This window comes from Oncorhynchus kisutch, linkage group LG28 (assembly GCF_002021735.2).
Source record: "Oncorhynchus kisutch isolate 150728-3 linkage group LG28, Okis_V2, whole genome shotgun sequence".
Taxonomy (NCBI): Eukaryota; Metazoa; Chordata; class Actinopteri; order Salmoniformes; family Salmonidae; genus Oncorhynchus; species Oncorhynchus kisutch.
In genome coordinates, this window is record NC_034201.2 from 48,986,952 (window position 1) to 49,006,951 (window position 20,000).

Sequence of the window (20,000 nt, forward strand, 5' to 3'; positions counted from 1 at the left end):
TCTCCCTCTCTCTCTCTCTATCCCTCTCTCTCTATCCCTCTCTCTCTCTCTCTCTCTCTTTCTCTCTTTCCTCTCTCTCTCTCTCTCTCTCTCTCTGTATTCCTCATGTGCCTCTCCCCCCCCCCCCCCTCTCTCTCTTCCAGAGATCGAGGCCAAGGAGGCTTGTGATTGGCTAAGGGCTGCAGGGTTCCCACAGTACGCCCAGTTCTACGAAGGTATGCACACACACAGTATCTCTCTCTCTCCCCCTTATCTCTCCCCCTTATCTCTCTCTCTCTCCCCTTATCTCTCTCTCTCCCCTTATCTCTCTCTCTCTCCCCTTATCTCTCTCTCTCCCCCTTATCTCTCTCTCTCTCCCCTTATCTCTCACTCTTTTCCCCCCTTATCTCTCTCTCCCCCTTATCTCTCTCTCTCTCCCCTTATCTCTCTCTCTCCCCCCTTATCTCTCTCTCTCCCCCTTATCTCTCCCCCTTATCTCTCTCTCTCTCCCCTTATCTCTCTCTCCCCATATCTCTCTCTCTCCCCTTATCTCTCTCTCTCCCCCCTTATCTCTCTCTCTCCCCCTTATCTCTCTCTCTCCCACCTTATCTCTCTCTCTCCCCCTTTATCTCTCTCTCTCTCCCCCTTATCTCTCACTCTTTTTCACCTCTATCTGTCTCTCTCTCCCCCTTTCACACTCTCTCAGACTCCCAGTTTCCTATAGATATCTCGTCAGTAAGGAGGGACCATGACTTCTTGGACAGAGACCTGGTCGAACCTTTGTGTCGGTAGAGCGTGCACACACACACACACACACACACACACACACACACACACTTGACATGGTTCTGCCCTCTGTCTCTAGATGGACAAGTATTCATATGCTCCCTATATCATTATAGTCCCCTGGTTGTGTTATATCATTATAGTCCCCTGGTTGTGTTATATCATTATAGTCCCCTGGTTGTGTTATATCATTATATCATTATAGTCCCCTGGTTGTGTTATATCATTATAGTCCCCTGGTTGTGTTATATCATTATAGTCCCCTGGTTGTGTTATATCATTATATCATTATAGTCCCCTGGTTGTGTTATATCATTATAGTCCCCTGGTTGTGTTATATCATTATAGCCCCTGGTTGTGTTATATCATTATAGTCCCCTGGTTGTGTTATATCATTATAGTCCCCTGGTTGTGTTATATCATTATAGTCCCCTGGTTGTGTTATATCATTATAGTCCCCTGGTTGTGTTATATGGTGGTATAGTATCTTACTACATTATAGTCCCGGTACCTTTATTCCCATTTATCTTTATGCTTAAGGAGCCTCTGAGGACCATTTAAGCTCAGCAGGAAGTGAAACCTATTCAGAGTAACGCTATCCATGACATGCTAACTAGCTAGCTAGCTAAGGGGCTGTTGGATGTTACATGCGACATGCTACTGAAGGCGTCCTCTACGTACACTACACCTAAGCGCCCTTGTAAAAAGTAGTGCACTATAACAGTATGGTGTCATTTGGGAAACACCTTCTGTAGCATCCAAACTTAGCAGTCAGGTTGCTTTTTTACATTTTTTTAAATGTAACCTTTATTTAACTTGTCAGTTAAGAACAAACTCTTATTTTCAATGACAGCCGGGGAACAGTGAGTTAACTGCCTGTTCAGGGGCAGAACGTAAGATTTTTACCTTGTCAGCTCGGGGATATGATCTTGCAACCTTACTAGTCCAACGCTTTAACCACTAGGCTACCTGCCCCCCCTACACTCTAACCACTAGACTACCTGCCGCCCCCTACACTCTAACCACTAGGACTACCTGCCGCCCCCTACACTCTAACCACTAGACTACCTGCCGCCCCCTACACTCTAAACCACTAGACTACCTGCCGCCCCTACACTCTAACCACTAGGCTACCTGCCGCCCCCTACACTCTAACCACTAGACTACCTGCCGCCCTCTACACTCTAACCACTAGACTACCTGCCGCCCCCTACACTCTAACCACTAGACTACCTGCCCCCCCTACACTCTAACCACTAGACTACCTGCCGCCCCCTACACTCTAACCACTAGACTACCTGCCGCCCCCTACACTCTAACCACTAGGCTACCTGCCGCCCCCTACACTCTAACCACTAGACTACCTGCCGCCCCCCTCCACTCTAACCACTAGACCACCTGCCGCCCCTACACTCTAACCACTAGGCTACCTGCGCCCCCTACACTCTAACCACTAGACTACCTGCCGCCCCCTACACTCTAACCACTAGACTACCTGCCGCCCCCTCCACTCTAACCACTAGACCACCTGCCGCCCCTACACTCTAACCACTAGACTACCTGCCGCCCCCTCCACCTCTAACCACTAGACCACCTGCCGCCCCTCCACTCTAACCACTAGACCACCTGCCGCCCCTACACTCTAACCACTAGACCACCTGCCGCCCCTACACTCTAACCACTAGACTACCTGCCGCCCCTACACTCTAACCACTAGACTACCTGCCGCCCCTACACTTCTAACCACTAGACCACCTGCCGCCCTACACTCTAACCACTAGACTACCTGCCGCCCCTACACTCTAACCACTAGTCTACCTGCCGCCCCTACACTCTAACCACTAGACTACCTGCCGCCCCTACACTCTAACCACTAGACTACCTGCCGCCCCTACACTCTAACCACTAGGCTACCTGCCCCCCCCTACACTCTAACCACTAGACTACCTGCCCCCCCCCTACACTCTAACCACTAGGCTACCTGCCCCCCCTACACTCTAACCACTAGACTACCTGCCCCCCCCTACACTCTAACCACTAGACTACCTGCCCCCCCCTACACTCTACCACTAGACTACCTGCCGCCCCCTCCACTCTAACCACTAGACTACCTGCCGCCCCTACACTCTAACCACTAGGCTACCTGCCCCCCCTACACTCTAACCACTAGACTACCTGCCCCCCCCTACACTCTAACCACTAGGCTACCTGCCCCCCCCTACACTCTAACCACTAGGCTACCTGCCCCCCCCTACACTCTAACCACTAGACTACCTGCCCCCCCCTACACTCTAACCACTAGACTACCTGCCCCCCCCTACACTCTAACCACTAGACTACCTGCCGCCCCCTCCACTCTAACCACTAGACTACCTGCCGCCCCTACACTCTAACCACTAGGCTACCTGCCCCCCCCCTACACTCTAACCACTAGACTACCTGCCCCCCCCTACACTCTAACCACTAGGCTACCTGCCCCCCCCTACACTCTAACCACTAGGCTACCTGCCCCCCCCTACACTCTAACCACTAGACTACCTGCCCCCCCCTACACTCTAACCACTAGACTACCTGCCCCCCCCCTACACTCTAACCACTAGACTACCTGCCGCCCCCTCCACTCTAACCACTAGACCACCTGCCGCCCCTACACTCTAACCACTAGGCTACCTGCCGCCCCCTACACTCTAACCACTAGACTACCTGCCGCCCCCTACACTCTAACCACTAGACTACCTGCCGCCCCCTCCACTCTAACCACTAGACCACCTGCCGCCCCTACACTCTAACCACTAGACTACCTGCCGCCCCCTCCACTCTAACCACTAGACCACCTGCCGCCCCTCCACTCTAACCACTAGACCACCTGCCGCCCCTACACTCTAACCACTAGACCACCTGCCGCCCCTACACTCTAACCACTAGACTACCTGCCGCCCCTACACTCTAACCACTAGACTACCTGCCGCCCCTACACTCTAACCACTAGACCACCTGCCGCCCCTACACTCTAACCACTAGACTACCTGCCGCCCCTACACTCTAACCACTAGTCTACCTGCCGCCCCTACACTCTAACCACTAGACTACCTGCCGCCCCTACACTCTAACCACTAGACTACCTGCCGCCCCTACACTCTAACCACTAGGCTACCTGCCCCCCCCTACACTCTAACCACTAGACTACCTGCCCCCCCCCTACACTCTAACCACTAGGCTACCTGCCCCCCCCTACACTCTAACCACTAGACTACCTGCCCCCCCCTACACTCTAACCACTAGACTACCTGCCCCCCCCTACACTCTAACCACTAGACTACCTGCCGCCCCCTCCACTCTAACCACTAGACTACCTGCCGCCCCTACACTCTAACCACTAGGCTACCTGCCCCCCCCTACACTCTAACCACTAGACTACCTGCCCCCCCCTACACTCTAACCACTAGGCTACCTGCCCCCCCCTACACTCTAACCACTAGGCTACCTGCCCCCCCCTACACTCTAACCACTAGACTACCTGCCCCCCCCCTACACTCTAACCACTAGACTACCTGCCCCCCCTACACTCTAACCACTAGACTACCTGCCGCCCCCTCCACTCTAACCACTAGACTACCTGCCGCCCCTACACTCTAACCACTAGGCTACCTGCCCCCCCCTACACTCTAACCACTAGACTACCTGCCCCCCCTACACTCTAACCACTAGGCTACCTGCCCCCCCCTACACTCTAACCACTAGGCTACCTGCCCCCCCCCTACACTCTAACCACTAGACTACCTGCCCCCCCCTACACTCTAACCACTAGACTACCTGCCCCCCCCTACACTCTAACCACTAGACTACCTGCCGCCCCCTCCACTCTAACCACTAGACTACCTGCCGCCCCTACACTCTAACCACTAGGCTACCTGCCCCCCCCCTACACTCTAACCACTAGACTACCTGCCCCCCCCTACACTCTAACCACTAGACTACCTGCCCCCCCCCTACACTCTAACCACTAGGCTACCTGCCCCCCCCTACACTCTAACCACTAGTCTACCTGCCTCCTCTACTCACTAGCTTTAAGCACCAACTGTCAGAGAAGCTCACAGATTACTGCACCTGTACATAGCCCACCTATAATTTATCCCAAACAACTACCTCTTTCCCAACTGTATTTAATTTTTATTTATTTACCCCATTATTTTTATTTCTACTTTGCACATTCTTCCATTGCAAAACTACTATTCCAGTGTTTTACTTGCTATATTGTAACGGCTTTCTTCTGTCTCCTCCTCCGAAGAGGTGTAGCGGATCGGACCAAAATGCAGCGTGCGTTGAATAATAAAGAAACACGATAAACGAAATGTGAAAACCAAAACAGTCCTATCTGGTGCCACAAACACAAAGACAGGAACAATCACCCACAAAACCAACCTAAACAGTCCTATCTGGTGCCACAAACACAAAGACAGGAACAATCACCCACAAAACCAAACCTAAACAGTCCTATCTGGTGCCACAAACACAAAGACAGGAACAATCACCCACAAAACCAAACCTAAACAGTCCTATCTGGTGTCACAAACACAAAGACAGGAACAATCACCCACAAAACCAAACCAAAACAGTCCTATCTGGTGCCACAAACACAAAGACAGGAACAATCACCCACAAAACCAAACCTAAACAGTCCTATCTGGTGCCACAAACACAAAGACAGGAACAATCACCCACAAAACCCAACACAAAACAGTCCTATCTGGTGCCACAAACACAAAGACAGGTACAATCACCCACAAAACAGTCCTATCTGGTGCCACAAACACAAAGACAGGAACAATCACCCACAAAACAGTCCTATCTGGTGCCACAAACACAAAGACAGGAACAATCACCCACCAAAACAGTCCTATCTGGTGCCACAAACACAAAGACAGGAACAATCACCCACAAAACCCAACACAAAACAGTCCTATCTGGTGCCACAAAGACAGGAACAATCACCCACAAAATACAACACAAAACAGCCCTATCTGGTGCAAACACAAAGACAGGAACAATCACCCACAAAACCAAACCGAAACAGCCCTATCTGGTGCAAACACAAAGACAGGAACAATCACCCACAAAACCAAACCGAAACAGCCCTATCTGGTGCAAACACAAAGACAGGAACAATCACCCACAAAACCAAACCGAAACAGCCCTATCTGGTGCAAACACAAAGACAGGAACAATCACCCACAAAACCCAACACAAAACAGTCCTATCTGGTGCAAACACAAAGACAGGAACAATCACCCACAAAACCCAACACAAAACAGCCCTATCTGGTGCAAACACAAAGACAGGAACAATCACCCACAAAACCCAACACAAAACAGCCCTATCTGGTGCAAACACAAAGACAGGAACAATCACCCACAAAACAGTCCTATCTGGTGCAAACACCAAAGACAGGAACAATCACCCACAAAACCCAACCTAAACAGTCCTATCTGGTGCAAACACAAAGACAGGAACAATCACCCACAAAACCCAACACAAAACAGTCCTATCTGGTGCAAACACAAAGACAGGAACAATCACCCACAAAACCCAACACAAAACAGTCCTATCTGGTGCAAACACAAAGACAGGAACAATCACCCACAAAACCAAACCGAAACAGTCCTATCTGGTGCAAACACAAAGACAGGAACAATCACCCACAAAACCAAACCTAAACAGCCCTATCTGGTGCAAACACAAAGACAGGAACAATCACCCACAAAACCCAACACAAAACAGCCCTATCTTTTTATTTTTATTTTTATAAAAAATAATTTATTATCTTCAATACCATTCATTCTTTACAACTCATAATTTTCATACATACTCAAATAATGGTATTTTAATTTAACTAATCATAAACCCCAAACAAAACCTCAGGGGAGCATCTTCCCTCCCGTCACCCTACAAAATACCTTTCCCTATCTCCCCATCCCTAATCTATCCCCTTACAAATCTAAATGACACCCAGCCCTAAACCCCCCTTCCACCTCTCCCGAGCAGCATGCTGCCCCCACTTCCTCTCCTCCCTCTTCATCCTCCCCCTCAAATCTCCTTCCACCCTCCTCACTATCCCTTCCACCCCCCAATCTCTCCCTGTCTTCACCATGTTCTGCCTGGCTTCCCACAGCCCCCGTTTAAAGAGACTCATGAGAAGCCAGAGCAGAAACCTGTCCCTATCCGTCCCTCTCGCTCTCCCTACACCTCTCTCTAACCTGGCCCACGTCAATACAAAATCCCCCCTTACCAAACCTAACAACACCCGTGCCCTAGACCATACTACTCCGGCAAAGGCACAGTCCCAAAAGACATGGCGCACAGTCTCCTCCCTGCCACAAGAGGATCTTGGACAGGTGGGGGATTGCACCAAACTATACCGGTACATGATGGAACGTACCGGCAAGCACCTATGGAGGCTCAACCAATTCAGGTCCTTGAGCCTGTTGTCCAGACCCCGCGTCTGCACTCCCTCCCAGACCACTTCCGAGATGCCCACTACAGGCACCGGACTCCCTGCCTTTCTGGCCTCCTCGTACAGGTGCCTGTGATCTAAACCTACTCGGGCAACTTCAACCTCAGGGTGCGCACGCAGCCACTTGGCCGCATGACCAAAGTGCCACGGCAGCTGTTCTGCCCGAGGACCCGTGTTAGACCACACCATTATGCTTCTCGCCTGATATGAGAAGAACACCCGCAGGAGGTAACCGGATGGGTGTATCACTGGATGAGCAAGCTCCGTTAACAAGAAAGAAACAAAAATTGTGTCCAGCTTGAGGGGGAAATGTGGTACCCCCCTACCTCCCTCCCCGATGGGACAGATCATGCGCGCCCTGGCGACCCACTCGCACCTGCCACTCCACATGAACTGAAACACAAGCCTCACTAGAGGCCTCCTCAGACAAGCCGGCAATGGGTAGATGTACGCCAAATACAAAAGAGACGGCAACACATCCACCTTTAGGACCAGGACTTTACCCATAAAAGACAAATACCTAGCCTTCCACATTGCTAGCTTCCTCTGTACCACTGCGATACGCATGTTCCAGTTCAGCGTCGCTGAGCCGGAGGTCTCAAAATGGACCCCGAGAATCCTCAGGGCCCCCTCACAGAGAGATAACCCCCCGGGCACATCCGTTCTACCGCGCCATCTACCGAAAAACTTGACGGAAGACTTTGCATGGTTCAGAACCGCTCCCGACGCTCGGGTGAAATCCCCAAAGATGGCAAGGGACCTTGTCAGGCACGAGTCCTTGCACAGCAGCAAGGAAGTGTCGTCGGCGTACTGCGTCATCTTAACACGCAGCCCACCACTTCCAGGGATCAACAAGCCTTCCACCCCTGTGTCTGCCCTAATGGCAGCCCCCAGAGGCTCCATGTACAGAACGAAGAGGAGAGCCGAGAGTGGGCACCTTCGACCTAACACTCTGAATAAAAAGGATCTATTCACGCGATCAAAGGCTTTCGCCTGATCTAGCGCTGCTACCATTAAAGGCAGTCCTCTATCTTCAACCCAAGCGATGGAGTCCCTGATTAACTGTAGGTTCCATCTAATAGAGCGGCCCTCTACCCCGCACGTCTGATCCTCATGAACGACGTAGGGAAGGGCTGTGCGCAACCGGTCTGCTAAAACCTTTGCAAGTAGCTTGTAATCTACGCACAGCATGGTCAATGGCCGCCAGTTGCCAAGGTCTGTTACTTCCCCCTTCTTATATAAAAGTGACAGCACACCAACAGCCATTGATCCCCCCGGGACCCCCGTCTCAAGGATGGCCTTCAAGACTTCGAGGACCACTGGTCCAAGTATACCCCAAAACTTGAGATAAAACTCAGCCGGCAGCCCATCCATCCCAGGCACCTTCCCTTTTCCCATCCTCCTAAGAGCGCTCTCAACCTCTTCTAGTGAAATCTGGGCCTCCATCACTTCTCTAATGTCCTCCGGCAACCGCCTGGACAAGTGTTCTAAAAACACATTTCCCTGCTCTACATCTATTTCCCTTTCCTTAAATAAACCTTGGAAATGATCAGTTGTCACCCTGACCATATCCTCTGGTTCTCTAACTATACTACCATTTTCTTCCCTAATGCCATGCATTACCTTCCTACTCTGTCTGGCCCTAACCGACTTAAAGAACATAGCGGAACAAGTCTCATTGTGTTCTAGAAAGCCACTATGCGCACGCTCCAGGAAAGCTCGAGCCTTCCGCTCCTGCAACTCCCTGAGCTGCGCCTTTAGGGTAGCGGATCTCTCCCAGTCAAACGACCCGCCGAGGTTGCCTGCCTCATACTCGAGTTCAATTAACCTTTGGATACGATCCACCTCCCTCCTCTCCTCCCTTTTTTCCTCTTGCAATAACCTATTATAAAAGCCCTAATCCTCACCTTAACTAATTCCCACCACTCTAACACCCCCTCGCACATGGACCGGAGGCCTTCAAGCCTCCAAAAGAAATCATAAAACCTGTCAACAAAAGCCTGCTCCTCCAGCACATCCCGATCTAACTTCCAGTACCCCCTACCAAAGAGGCAGACTGGAGACCCCACCTGCAGGAGCACCCCGTCGTGATCCGAAAAGAAAACAGGCAACAGCCGCCCAGACAACTTACCCAAAGACCTGGGTACAAAAATATAGTCGAGCCTCCGCTCAACCCCCCTGGAGTTGCGCCATGTAGGACCGGCCATTTTCGGAGTAGTGTGCAGACCACCATCAACCAGACCATGGCAAGCCATTAGCCTGGTAATGGCGCCTGCACTGCTATCCCCCCCTATTCCTAAATCTGTATTAAAATCCCCCCTATCACTAATTTCCTATTTGTGACACACAGGGGCGTCAGACAGTCCACCATCTCCCTCCTGTCTGCCACCACCTGTGGCCCATACACCACCACTAATCTAAATTTACAATCCCTTATCGTGACATCCACCCCTATAACCCTCCCCTGCATTACCACAAAAGAATCCTCCACTTTTACCTCCCTGTGCCCACACAAAATCCCTACCCCCGATGAGTGCACCCCCCCAATACCCCAAACCGACTCCCCCTTGTCCCACTCCCTCTTAAACCTACTAACATCCCCTCCATCCCTCAGGTGAACCTCCTGTAAAAAACAAAAATCAAACCCCACACCCTCCAAATAACTAAAAACCGCCCTCCTCTTAACAAAATCCCTTAAACCCCTTACATTTAAAGTAACAAAAGTAAAATTAGACCCCATGAAAGAATCAAATAAAAACATGTAATACACTCAAATTCTAAACCCAGACAGAAAAAAACAAAACCAGGAGACTCACCCGATGCTCCCCTGCTCCATATCTACCGGTGAGAACACCATCCGTACTCCCGACATCCCCCCCTCTTCCTCCATCTCACCAACCCAGGATGCAGGAATAGTGTTTGGCTCCGGGGTGCCCTGCACCCTGGGTCTACCCCCACAATCCTCCCCCTCCCCAGTGCTGCAGCTGGATTGGAAAAAAATCGGGGAGGCTGAGTCCCCAAACAAAAAACTCCCCACCTCCTCCTGTACCCAGTCCTGAGTCTTGTTAGGTGTGTCCCCACCCAACAGAAGTTGAGGGCCTGGGGAAACCAGCAGCAACCCAGAGGTTTCTCCCACCCCCATCACTCTCTTGGCCATCCCCTCCCTCTCACTGTCGGCCAATCGCACCCTCCTCTTCATTCTCTTCTTTGGTGATGGCGGTAGTGGAGAGATACCACCCTCCCCCCCACCAGCTCCTCCACCATACCCCTCATCTCTTCCACCAGGGCACTTTCCCCCCAGTCCACTTGCTCTTCCACCGTCTCCTTCTCCAACACTCCTCCCTCGCTTTCTTCTCTCTCATGCTCCTCCACTCGGTTGCCTTCTTCCGCCGCTTTTCCTGGTTCTCCTACTCCCGTGCCTTCCGTTTCCTTCTCTCTTCCATCCGCCGCTTCTTGCTCCTCCTCCTTCCTTGCGGCCTTCCCCTCTGGACCTGTACTCTGGTCATGAGGCTTGCTTCCTTCCCCCCCTCTTCTTCCCCCATCCCCCGCTCCTGCTCCCCCCCCAGCCGCAGACGCATATGACCTCTGACGAGCCGGGCACCCCCGCCACAGGTGTGCTGACGAGCCACACCCGTGGCACGCCTTAGGCTTGTCACAATCCTTCGCCTCGTGTTCCTCAGATCCACAAAATCTGCATTTTCTTGTGCTGCACGAGGCGAATATGTGGCCGTAGGCCATACAGCGCCTGCAAAATGGGGGCTGACGTGCATAAAACAACGTCCCCCTGTCAGCCCCTAGGGAGAACATAGCAGGAGGATGGAGGTAGCCACCATGTCCCTTTGGGTCCTCTCTGAGGAGGGCCTGGAAGCCTCTCCTCCCATTCCAAAACCCAAGGGAGTCTTTGAGGTGCCTTGCTGAGGAGACGTTATCCATGTATCTCCCCAGAAAGGCCCTCACCTCTTCATCCTTAACGTATGGGTTGTAAATGTTGACAGTTACAACCCTAAAGTTATTCTTCGCCAGGCTTGTTATTTCATAGTGGCTCATCGGCCTCTCGCCTCCCACTGCTCTTGCCCTTCTCAGGATATCATCGTGTTTCTCCTCTGTATATAGTGCCACATCGTATGCTCCCTCCAACGAGTTGCCTTGGAAACAAAACACGTCCTTCACCGTCAGCTTTAGAATCCCCATCAATATTATCCTTCCAAAAGTTTCCCGTCCTAAAGGCTCCAACTCCTTTTCCTTCCAAGCAAAACGAATCGTGTTGGCCAGCCCAATCCCAGGGACCGACCGTGTTGATGTATTTAGCACCATCTCCGCAAGGAGAATAGCGCTCTCTCTTCTCTTCCAAAACAATGAAAAAAGAAAATCCAAAGTGACTGAGGCTATCTGGTGCAAACTAACACAGAGACAGGAACAATCACCCACAAAATACACAGTGAAACCCAGGCTACCTAAATATGGTTCCCAATCAGAGACAACGAGAATCACCTGACTCTGAGAACCGCCTCAGGCAGCCAAACCTATGCTACACCCCTACTCAACCGCAATCCCAATGCCTACAAACCCCCAATACGAAACACAACAAAATAAACCCATGTCACACCCTGGCCTGACCAAATATATAACAAAAACACAAAATACTATGACCAAGGCGTGACAGCTATATTGTATTTACTTTGCCACCATGGCCTTTTTTGCCTTTACCTCCCTTCTCACCTCATTTGCTCACATTGTATATAGACTTGTTTATACTGTATTATTGACTGTATGTTTGTTTTACTCCATGTGTAACTCTGGGTCGTTTTATCTGTCGAACTGCTTTGCTTTATCTTGACCAGGTCGCAATTGTAAATGAGAACTTGTTCTCAACTTCGCTACCTGGTTAAATAAAGGTAAATAAATAAATAAATATGGAGTTGGTCCCTCCTTTTCTGCTATAACAGCCTCCACTCTTCTGGGAAGGCTTTCCACTAGATGTTGGAACATTGCTGCTATAACAGCCTCCACTCTTCTGGGAAGCCTTTCCACTAGATGTTGGAACATTGCTGCTATAACAGCCTCCACTCTTCTGGGAAGGCTTTCCACTAGATGTTGGAACATTGCTGCTATAATAGCCTCCACTCTTCTGGGAAGGCTTTCCACTAGATGTAGGAACATTGCTTGCTGCTATAACAGCCTCCACTCTTCTGGGAAGCCTTTCCACTAGATGTTGGAACATTGCTGTTATAACAGCCTCCACTCTTCTGGGAAGGCTTTCCACTAGATGTTGGAACATTGCTGCTATAACAGCCTCCACTCTTCTGGGAAGGCTTTCCACTAGATGTTGGAACATTTCTGCTATAACAGCCTCCACTCTTCTGGGAAGGCTTTCCACTAGATGTTGGAACATTGCTGCTATAACAGCCTCCACTCTTCTGGGAAGGCTTTCCACTAGATGTAGGAACATTGCTGCTATAACAGCCTCCACAGAAGCACAGAATCATCTAGAATGTAATTTCCCTTCAATGGAACTAAAGGACCAGAACCATGGAAAACAGCCCCAGACCATTATTCCGCTGTAACGATGACGCTACGAGTCAGGAAGCAGCGAGTTGAATAATAATCATAAATGTAAAACAAGAGAAGGACATGAAAACAGAACCAATACTATCTGAAGAGTGATGCCAAGGAGTTCTAGATAAAGGAGGAGTTTTCATGGTGTTAGAATAATGGACTAAAAGAGGGATTTCCTTCACCTCGGATGGACCGGGAGATTGGTTCTAATCCCATGATAAAGTGCAGGGAGATAGGTTCTAATCCCATGATAAAGTGCAGGGAGATAGGTAGTATTCCCATGATAAAGTGCAGGGAGATGGGTTCTAATCCCATGATAAAGTGCAGGGAGATTGGTTCTAATCCCATGATAAAGTGCAGGGAGATGGGTAGTAATCCCATGATAAAGTGCAGGGAGATGGGTAGTAATCCCATGATAAAGTTCAGGGAGATGGGAGGAATGTCTCTCTGTGTGACGTAAGGAATGTCTCTCTCTGTGTGACGTAAGGAATGTCTCTCTGTGTGACCTGAGGAATGTCTCTCTCTCTGTGTGACCTGAGGAATGTCTCTCTCTCTGTGTGACCTGAGGAATGTCTCTCTCTCTCTGTGTGACCTGAGGAATGTCTCTCTCTCTGTGTGACCTGAGGAACGTCTCTCTCTGTGTGACCTGAGGAATGTCTCTCTCTGTGTGACCTGAGGAATTTCTCTCTCTCTGTGTGAACTGAGGAATGTCTCTCTCTGTGACCTGAGGAATGTCTCTCTCTCTGTGTGACCTGAGGAATGTCTCTCTCTCTGTGTGACCTGAGGAATGTCTCTCTCTGTGTGACCTGAGGAATGTCTCTCTCTGTGTGACCTGAGGAATGTCTCTCTCTCTGTGTGACCTGAGGAATGTCTCTCTCTGTGACGTAAGGAATGTCTCTCTCTGTGTGACCTGAGGAATGCCTCTCTCTCTGTGTGACCTGAGGAATGTCTCTCTCTGTGTGACCTGAGGAATGTCTCTCTCTCTGTGTGACCTGAGGAATGTCTCTCTCTGTGTGACCTGAGGAATGTCTCTCTCTGTGTGACCTGAGGAATGTCTCTCTCTCTGTGTGACCTGAGGAATGTCTCTCTCTGTGACGTAAGGAATGTCTCTCTCTGTGTGACCTGAGGAATACCTCTCTCTCTGTGTGACCTGAGGAATGGCTCTCTCTGTGTGACCTGAGGAATGGCTCTCTCTGTGTGACCTGAGGAATGTCTCTCTCTCTGTGTGACCTGAGGAATGTCTCTCTCTCTGTGTGACCTGAGGAATGTCTCTCTCTGTGACGTAAGGAATGTCTCTCTCTGTGTGACCTGAGGAATGTCTCTCTCTGTGTGACCTGAGGAATGTCTCTCTCTCTGTGTGACCTGAGGAATGTCTCTCTCTGTGTGACCTGAGGAATGTCTCTCTCTCTGTGTGACCTGAGAAATGTCTCTCTCTGTGATGTAAGGAATGTCTCTCTGTGTGACCTGAGGAATGTCTCTCTCTGTGTGACCTGAGGAATGTCTCTCTCTCTGTGTGACCTGAGGAATGTCTCTCTCTGTGACGTAAGGAATGTCTCTCTCTGTGTGACCTGAGGAATGTCTCTCTCTGTGTGACCTGAGGAATGTCTCTCTCTCTGTGTGACCTGAGGAATGTCTCTCTCTCTGTGTGACCTGAGGAATGTCTCTCTCTGTGACGTAAGGAATGTCTCTCTCTGTGTGACCTGAGGAATGTCTCTCTCTGTGTGACCTGAGGAATGTCTCTCTCTCTGTGTGACCTGAGGAATGTCTCTCTCTGTGACGTAAGGAATGTCTCTCTCTGTGTGACCTGAGGAATGTCTCTCTCTGTGTGACCTGAGGAATGTCTCTCTCTCTGTGTGACCTGAGAAATGTCTCTCTCTGTGACGTAAGGAATGTCTCTGTGTGACCTGAGGAATGTCTCTCTCTCTGTGTGACCTGAGGAATGTCTCTCTCTGTGTTGTTCTTTCAGACGTCTCAACACCCTGAACAAGTGTTTCTCCATGAAACTAGACGTCAGCCCCAGGAAGAAAGTGAGTACCTCGATCCTTCTTCGTTCTATTCAAAGGGGCTTTATTGGCATGGGGAAACATGTGCCAAAGCAAGTTAGATTAACAAAAGTGAGAGGATACAGAACAACATTAGATTTTAGCAGTAAATATTACGCTGAGAGAGGTTATAAAAAAGATAGAGACATTTCAGGTGTTATTTTATCAGTGTTTTAGCAATGTGCATAGTTGTAGTACAAAAAGTAGGGGTTGATTTATTAATTTATCCGTAATTTTACCAGGTACGTTTGTGGTATGCAGGGTGGTATGAAGGGTGGTATGCAGGGTGGTATGCAGGGTGGTATGCAGGGTGGTATGAAGGGTGGTATGCAGGGTGGTATGCAGGGTGGTATGAAGGGTGGTATGCAGGGTGGTATGCAGGGTGGTATGAAGGGTGGTATGAAGGGTGGTATGCAGGGTGGTATGCAGGGTGGTATGCAGGGTGGTATGCAGGGTGGTATGAAGGGTGGTATGCAGGGTGGTATGCAGGGTGGTATGCAGGGTGGTATGAAGGGTGGTATGCAGGGTGGGATACAGGGTGGTATACAGGGTGGTATGCAGGGTGGTATGCAGGGTGGTATGAAGGGTGGTATGCAGGGTGGTATGCAGGGTGGTATGCAGGGTGGTATGAAGGGTGGTGTGCAGGGTGGTATGCAGGGTGGTATGCAGGGTGGTATGCAGGGTGGTATGCCGGCAAGATTAAAAAAAAAGATAATACTGGGTCCCTTTTCTCTCTCTCTCTCTCTCTCTCTCTCTCTCTCTCTCTCTCTCTCTCTCTCTCTCTCTCTCTCATTATCTCTCTCTCTCTCTCATTATCTCTCTCTCTCTCTCTCTCTCTCTCATTATCTCTCTCTCTTATTATCTCTCTCTCTCTCTCTCTGTCTCTCTCTCTCTCTCTCTCTCTCTCTCTCTTTCATTATCTCTCTCTATCTCATGTATATATCCTGTCCTTTATTATCTCCTAATTGGTGAATGAATGATACTACAGACATTAATATTATGGGGAATTGGATTGTGGCCAGAGCTTTTACGTTGTTCCAGTTCAGAAAGCTACTCGGTGCTGCCACTGTGTGGTAACTTATGGATATAGCACCATTCAATGAGAACAACTAAAGCTTTTGTTGTTGCACTTTGACCCATTTCTAACAATTGGCCATAAAAAAAATATTGAGTGTTTTGTGATTTTCATAAAGTAGTTTACGATTGAGAAATGTATATAGATAGATCCCTTTCCGCTTTTTCCGCGGAAATTCTAATTGGCGACAAACAAACGCCTCTCCATGTTGCTTGTAAAGTGCATTTCACACTATGTTTGGATGACAATCGGATTTTAAGGCTCGTATGAATGTCCTGCTTAATATAATGTTTGTCATCGTCGCAAATCAACTGCATTATACTTACAAAACACTTCAACTTCAACCAGTAAAAAATGGCTCTTCGGCTAGCTTTTGCTACAGCTTATATCAATGAGCTTTAGCATTCTAGCTAACAACACCTGCCTAAACCAAAATTCTTATTTTGCAAAGATCAAAACCAAATATAATTTTAGAGACTGTTCAAGCAAGAATCGAAAGATAATTGTAAGTATATTAGAACCCCCCCCCCCCAAAAAAAAGTTATTTTAAGAAGTAATGAAAATATAAATTGAGGTTATGTTGGGCGCAGATCACTTTCTTAGCGCTCATCTGTGTGTGGCGTTTAGTGTGTCGTGTGGAAAACGGTCTATAGTAAATACATGCTGTAATGAAATATACTTTCTCCAGACTGATGATTCAGACGAGGACCCACTGGCTATCACTAAGAGATGGACCTTTGAGTGGAACAGCCGGCACTGGTCCCGCCTCCAGGAAATGCACTTCCTGCTGGGCTCGCCCAATGAGAGCAGCCCTGAGGGGTGTCAGGGCGAGGGGGAGGGACTCCTGCGGAGCACGGTGAGCAGTGAGAGCGTCTTAATGGACATCAGCGAACCAGAGATCACGGATATATCCTCTCTTCACAGCCAAGAATCTCTAGGAGCCATGCTCCCTGACTCGGTCTCTATGGCATCGCTGGTTGGGCCCTACCAGGTACGTCTGTCTTCATGTCTGCCTCCTATATCTCATGTACTCAATCAATCAAATGTATTTATTAATATAAAGCCCTCTTTACATCAGCTGATATCTCAAAGTGCTGTACAGAAACTCAGCCTAAAACCCCAAACAACAAGCAATGCAGGTGTAGAAGCATGGTGGCTAGGAAAAACTCCCTAGAAAGGCCAAAACCTAGGAAGAAACCTAGAGAGGAACCAGGCTATGAGGGGTGGCCAGTCCTCTTCTGGCTGTGCCGGGTGGAGATTATAACAGAACATGGCCAAGATGTTCAAATGTTCATAGATGACCAACATGGTCAAATAATAATAATCACATTGGTTGTTGAGAGTGCAACAGGTCAGCACCTCAGGAGTAAATGTCAGTTGGCTTTTCATAGCCGATCATTAAGAGTATCTCTACCGCTCCTGCTGTCTCTAGAGAGTTGAAAACACCAGGTCTGGGACAGGTAGCACGTCCGGTGAACAGGCCAGGGTTCCATAGCCCCAGCAGAACAGTTGAAACTGGAGCAGCAGCATGGCCAGGTGGACAGCAAGGAGTCGTCATACCAGGATCCTGGGGCTCAGGTCCTCTAAGAGAGAGAAAAAAAAAGAAAGAGAGAATTAGAGAGAGCATACTTAAACTCACACAGGACGCCGGATAAGACAGGAGAAAAACTACAGATATTTATTTTACCTTTATTTTACTAGGCAAGTCAGTTAAGAACAAATTCTTATTTTCAATGACGGCCTAGGAACGGTGGGTTAACTGCCTGTTCAGGGGCAGAACGACAGATGTTGTACCTTGTCAGCTCGGGGATTTGAGCTTGCAACCTTTCGGTTACTAGTCCAATGCTCTAACCACTAGGCTACCCTGACCCCCCCCCCCCCCCCCCGACACATAAACTACTGCAGCATAAATACTGGAGGCTGAGACAGGAGGGGTCGGGAGACTCTGTAGCCCCATCCAATGATACCTGCGGACAGGGCCAAACAGGAACGATATAACCCCACCCACTTTGCCAAAGCACAGCCCCCACACCACTCGAGGGATATCTTCAACCACCAACTTACCATCCTGAGACAAGGCCGAGTATAGCCCACAAACATCTCAAGGGGGGGCGCCAACCCAGACAGGAAGATCAAGTCAGTGACTCAACCCACTCAAGTGACGCACCCCTCCACTCAATCATATGATCCACTGAAGAGATGAGTCTTCAGTAAAGACTTAAAGGTTGAGACCGAGTTTGCGTCTCTGACATGGGTTGGCAGACCATTTCATAAAAATGGAGCTCTATAGGAGAAAGCCCTGCCTCCAGCTGTTTGCTGAGAAATTCTAGGGACAATTAGGAGGCCTGCGTCTTGTGACCGTAGTGTACGTATAGGTATGTACGGCAGGACCAAATCAGAGAGATGGGTAGGAGCAAGCCCATGTAATGCTTTGTAGGTTAGCAGTAAAACCTTGAAATCAGCCCTTGCCTTAACAGGAAGCCAGTGTAGGGAGGCTAGCACTGGAGTAATATGATCACATTTTTGGTTCTAGTCAAGATTCTAGCAGCTGTGTTTAGCACAAATTCAATATAGAGAGTCTTTATTACTGCCACACTAGTGATCCCAGGTCCTGGCAGAGTTATGCGGACAACTGAGCTTTCGAGAAATACACAGTTTTAAAGAGGAGTCCGTAATTTGTCATTTGCTTTCTAATGATCATGATCTTTTCCTCAAAGAAGTTAATTAATTTATCACTGCTGAAGTTGAAAGCCGTTCTCTCTTGGGGAATGCAGATTTTTTTTTGTTGCATCAAAAATACATTTTGTAATTCTCCTCAATTAAGTTGTAAAAATAGATTCGAGCAGCAGTGATGGCTCTTGAATACGGTACTGTCTTTCCAAGCTAGTCGGAAGACTTCCAGTTTGGTGTGGCGCCATTTCTGTTCCAATTTTCTTCAGGGTATTTTCTGGGAGCTAGTTTCTTATGATTTTTTTTTTAGTTTTTAGGGGTGCAACTGCATCTAGGGTATTACGCAAGGTTAAATTGAGTTCCTCAGTTAGGTGGGTAACTGATGTTTGTCCTCTGACGTCCTTGGGTAGGTGGAGGGAGTCTGGAAGGGCATCTTTGGGTTGTCTTTTGGGTTCTGGGTTGTCCGAGAATTGATAGCACGATTTTTTTATGATCCTTGGCTGGGGTCTGAGCAGATTATTTGTTGCGATTGCAAACGTAATAAAATGGTGGTCCGATAGTCCAGGATTATGAGGAAAAACATTAAGATCCACAACATCTTTCCATGGGACAAAACTAGGTCCAGAGTATGACTGTGACAGTGAGTAAGTCCAGAGACATGTTGGACAAAACCCACTGAGTCGATGATGGCTCCGAAAGCCTTTTGGAGTGGGTCTGTGGACTTTTCCATGTGAATATTAAAGTCACCAAAAATTTGAATATTATCTGCTATGACTACAAGGTCCGATAGGAATTCAGGGAACTCAGTGAGGAACGCTGTATATGGCCCAGGAGGCCTGTAAACAGTAATAACAAGTAATAATAATAAGCTGCATAGATTTCATGACGAGAAGCTCAAAAGACGAACACGTCATTTTCTGTCGTAAATGTTAGCAACACCTCCGCCTTGGCAGGATGTGCAGGGGATATGGTCACTAGTGTAACCAGGAGGTGAGGCCTCATTTAACACAGTCAATTCATCAGACTTAAGCCATGTTTCAGTTAGGCCAATCACATCAGGACTTTGATCAGTTCATTGATTATAACTGCCTTTGAAGTGAGGGATCTATCATTAAGTAGCCCTATTTTGAGATGTGATTGTTAGTGATCTTGCTGATGTATTGTGTAAAGCGTGTAATTATATATATTTAATTATTGTTTTTACCAGCCTCCGAGGGACATGTCCCACTACAACTCTCTTCCAATCAAAAGCAGCCGTCATGGCCAGGGTGGGCGGAGTCCGGCGAAGTCCTTCCTGCGTCGCATGGAGATGATGCGTACGTGGGGGCCGTCCTTCAGGAGGAAGACAGGAAGTGGACGGGCTCTGGTCATCAGTGGGCCG

The 20,000-nt window shown here is 48.9% G+C and overlaps 1 protein-coding gene across 1 annotated transcript in view; it reads left to right on the forward strand.

Annotated features, from left to right (window-relative positions):
* Positions 1-20,000, forward strand: part of LOC116358105 (stAR-related lipid transfer protein 13-like) — a 53,462-nt gene that overhangs the window by 947 nt on the left and 32,515 nt on the right. Inside the window, exons 2-6 of the mRNA XM_031807694.1 lie at positions 146-215; positions 686-767; positions 14,799-14,859; positions 16,638-16,940; positions 19,827-20,000. The exon at positions 19,827-20,000 is cut by the window's right edge and continues 824 nt beyond it. Of these exons, the coding sequence (XP_031663554.1) occupies positions 146-215; positions 686-767; positions 14,799-14,859; positions 16,638-16,940; positions 19,827-20,000 (690 nt within the window). The remainder of the gene's footprint in view (positions 1-145; positions 216-685; positions 768-14,798; positions 14,860-16,637; positions 16,941-19,826) is intronic.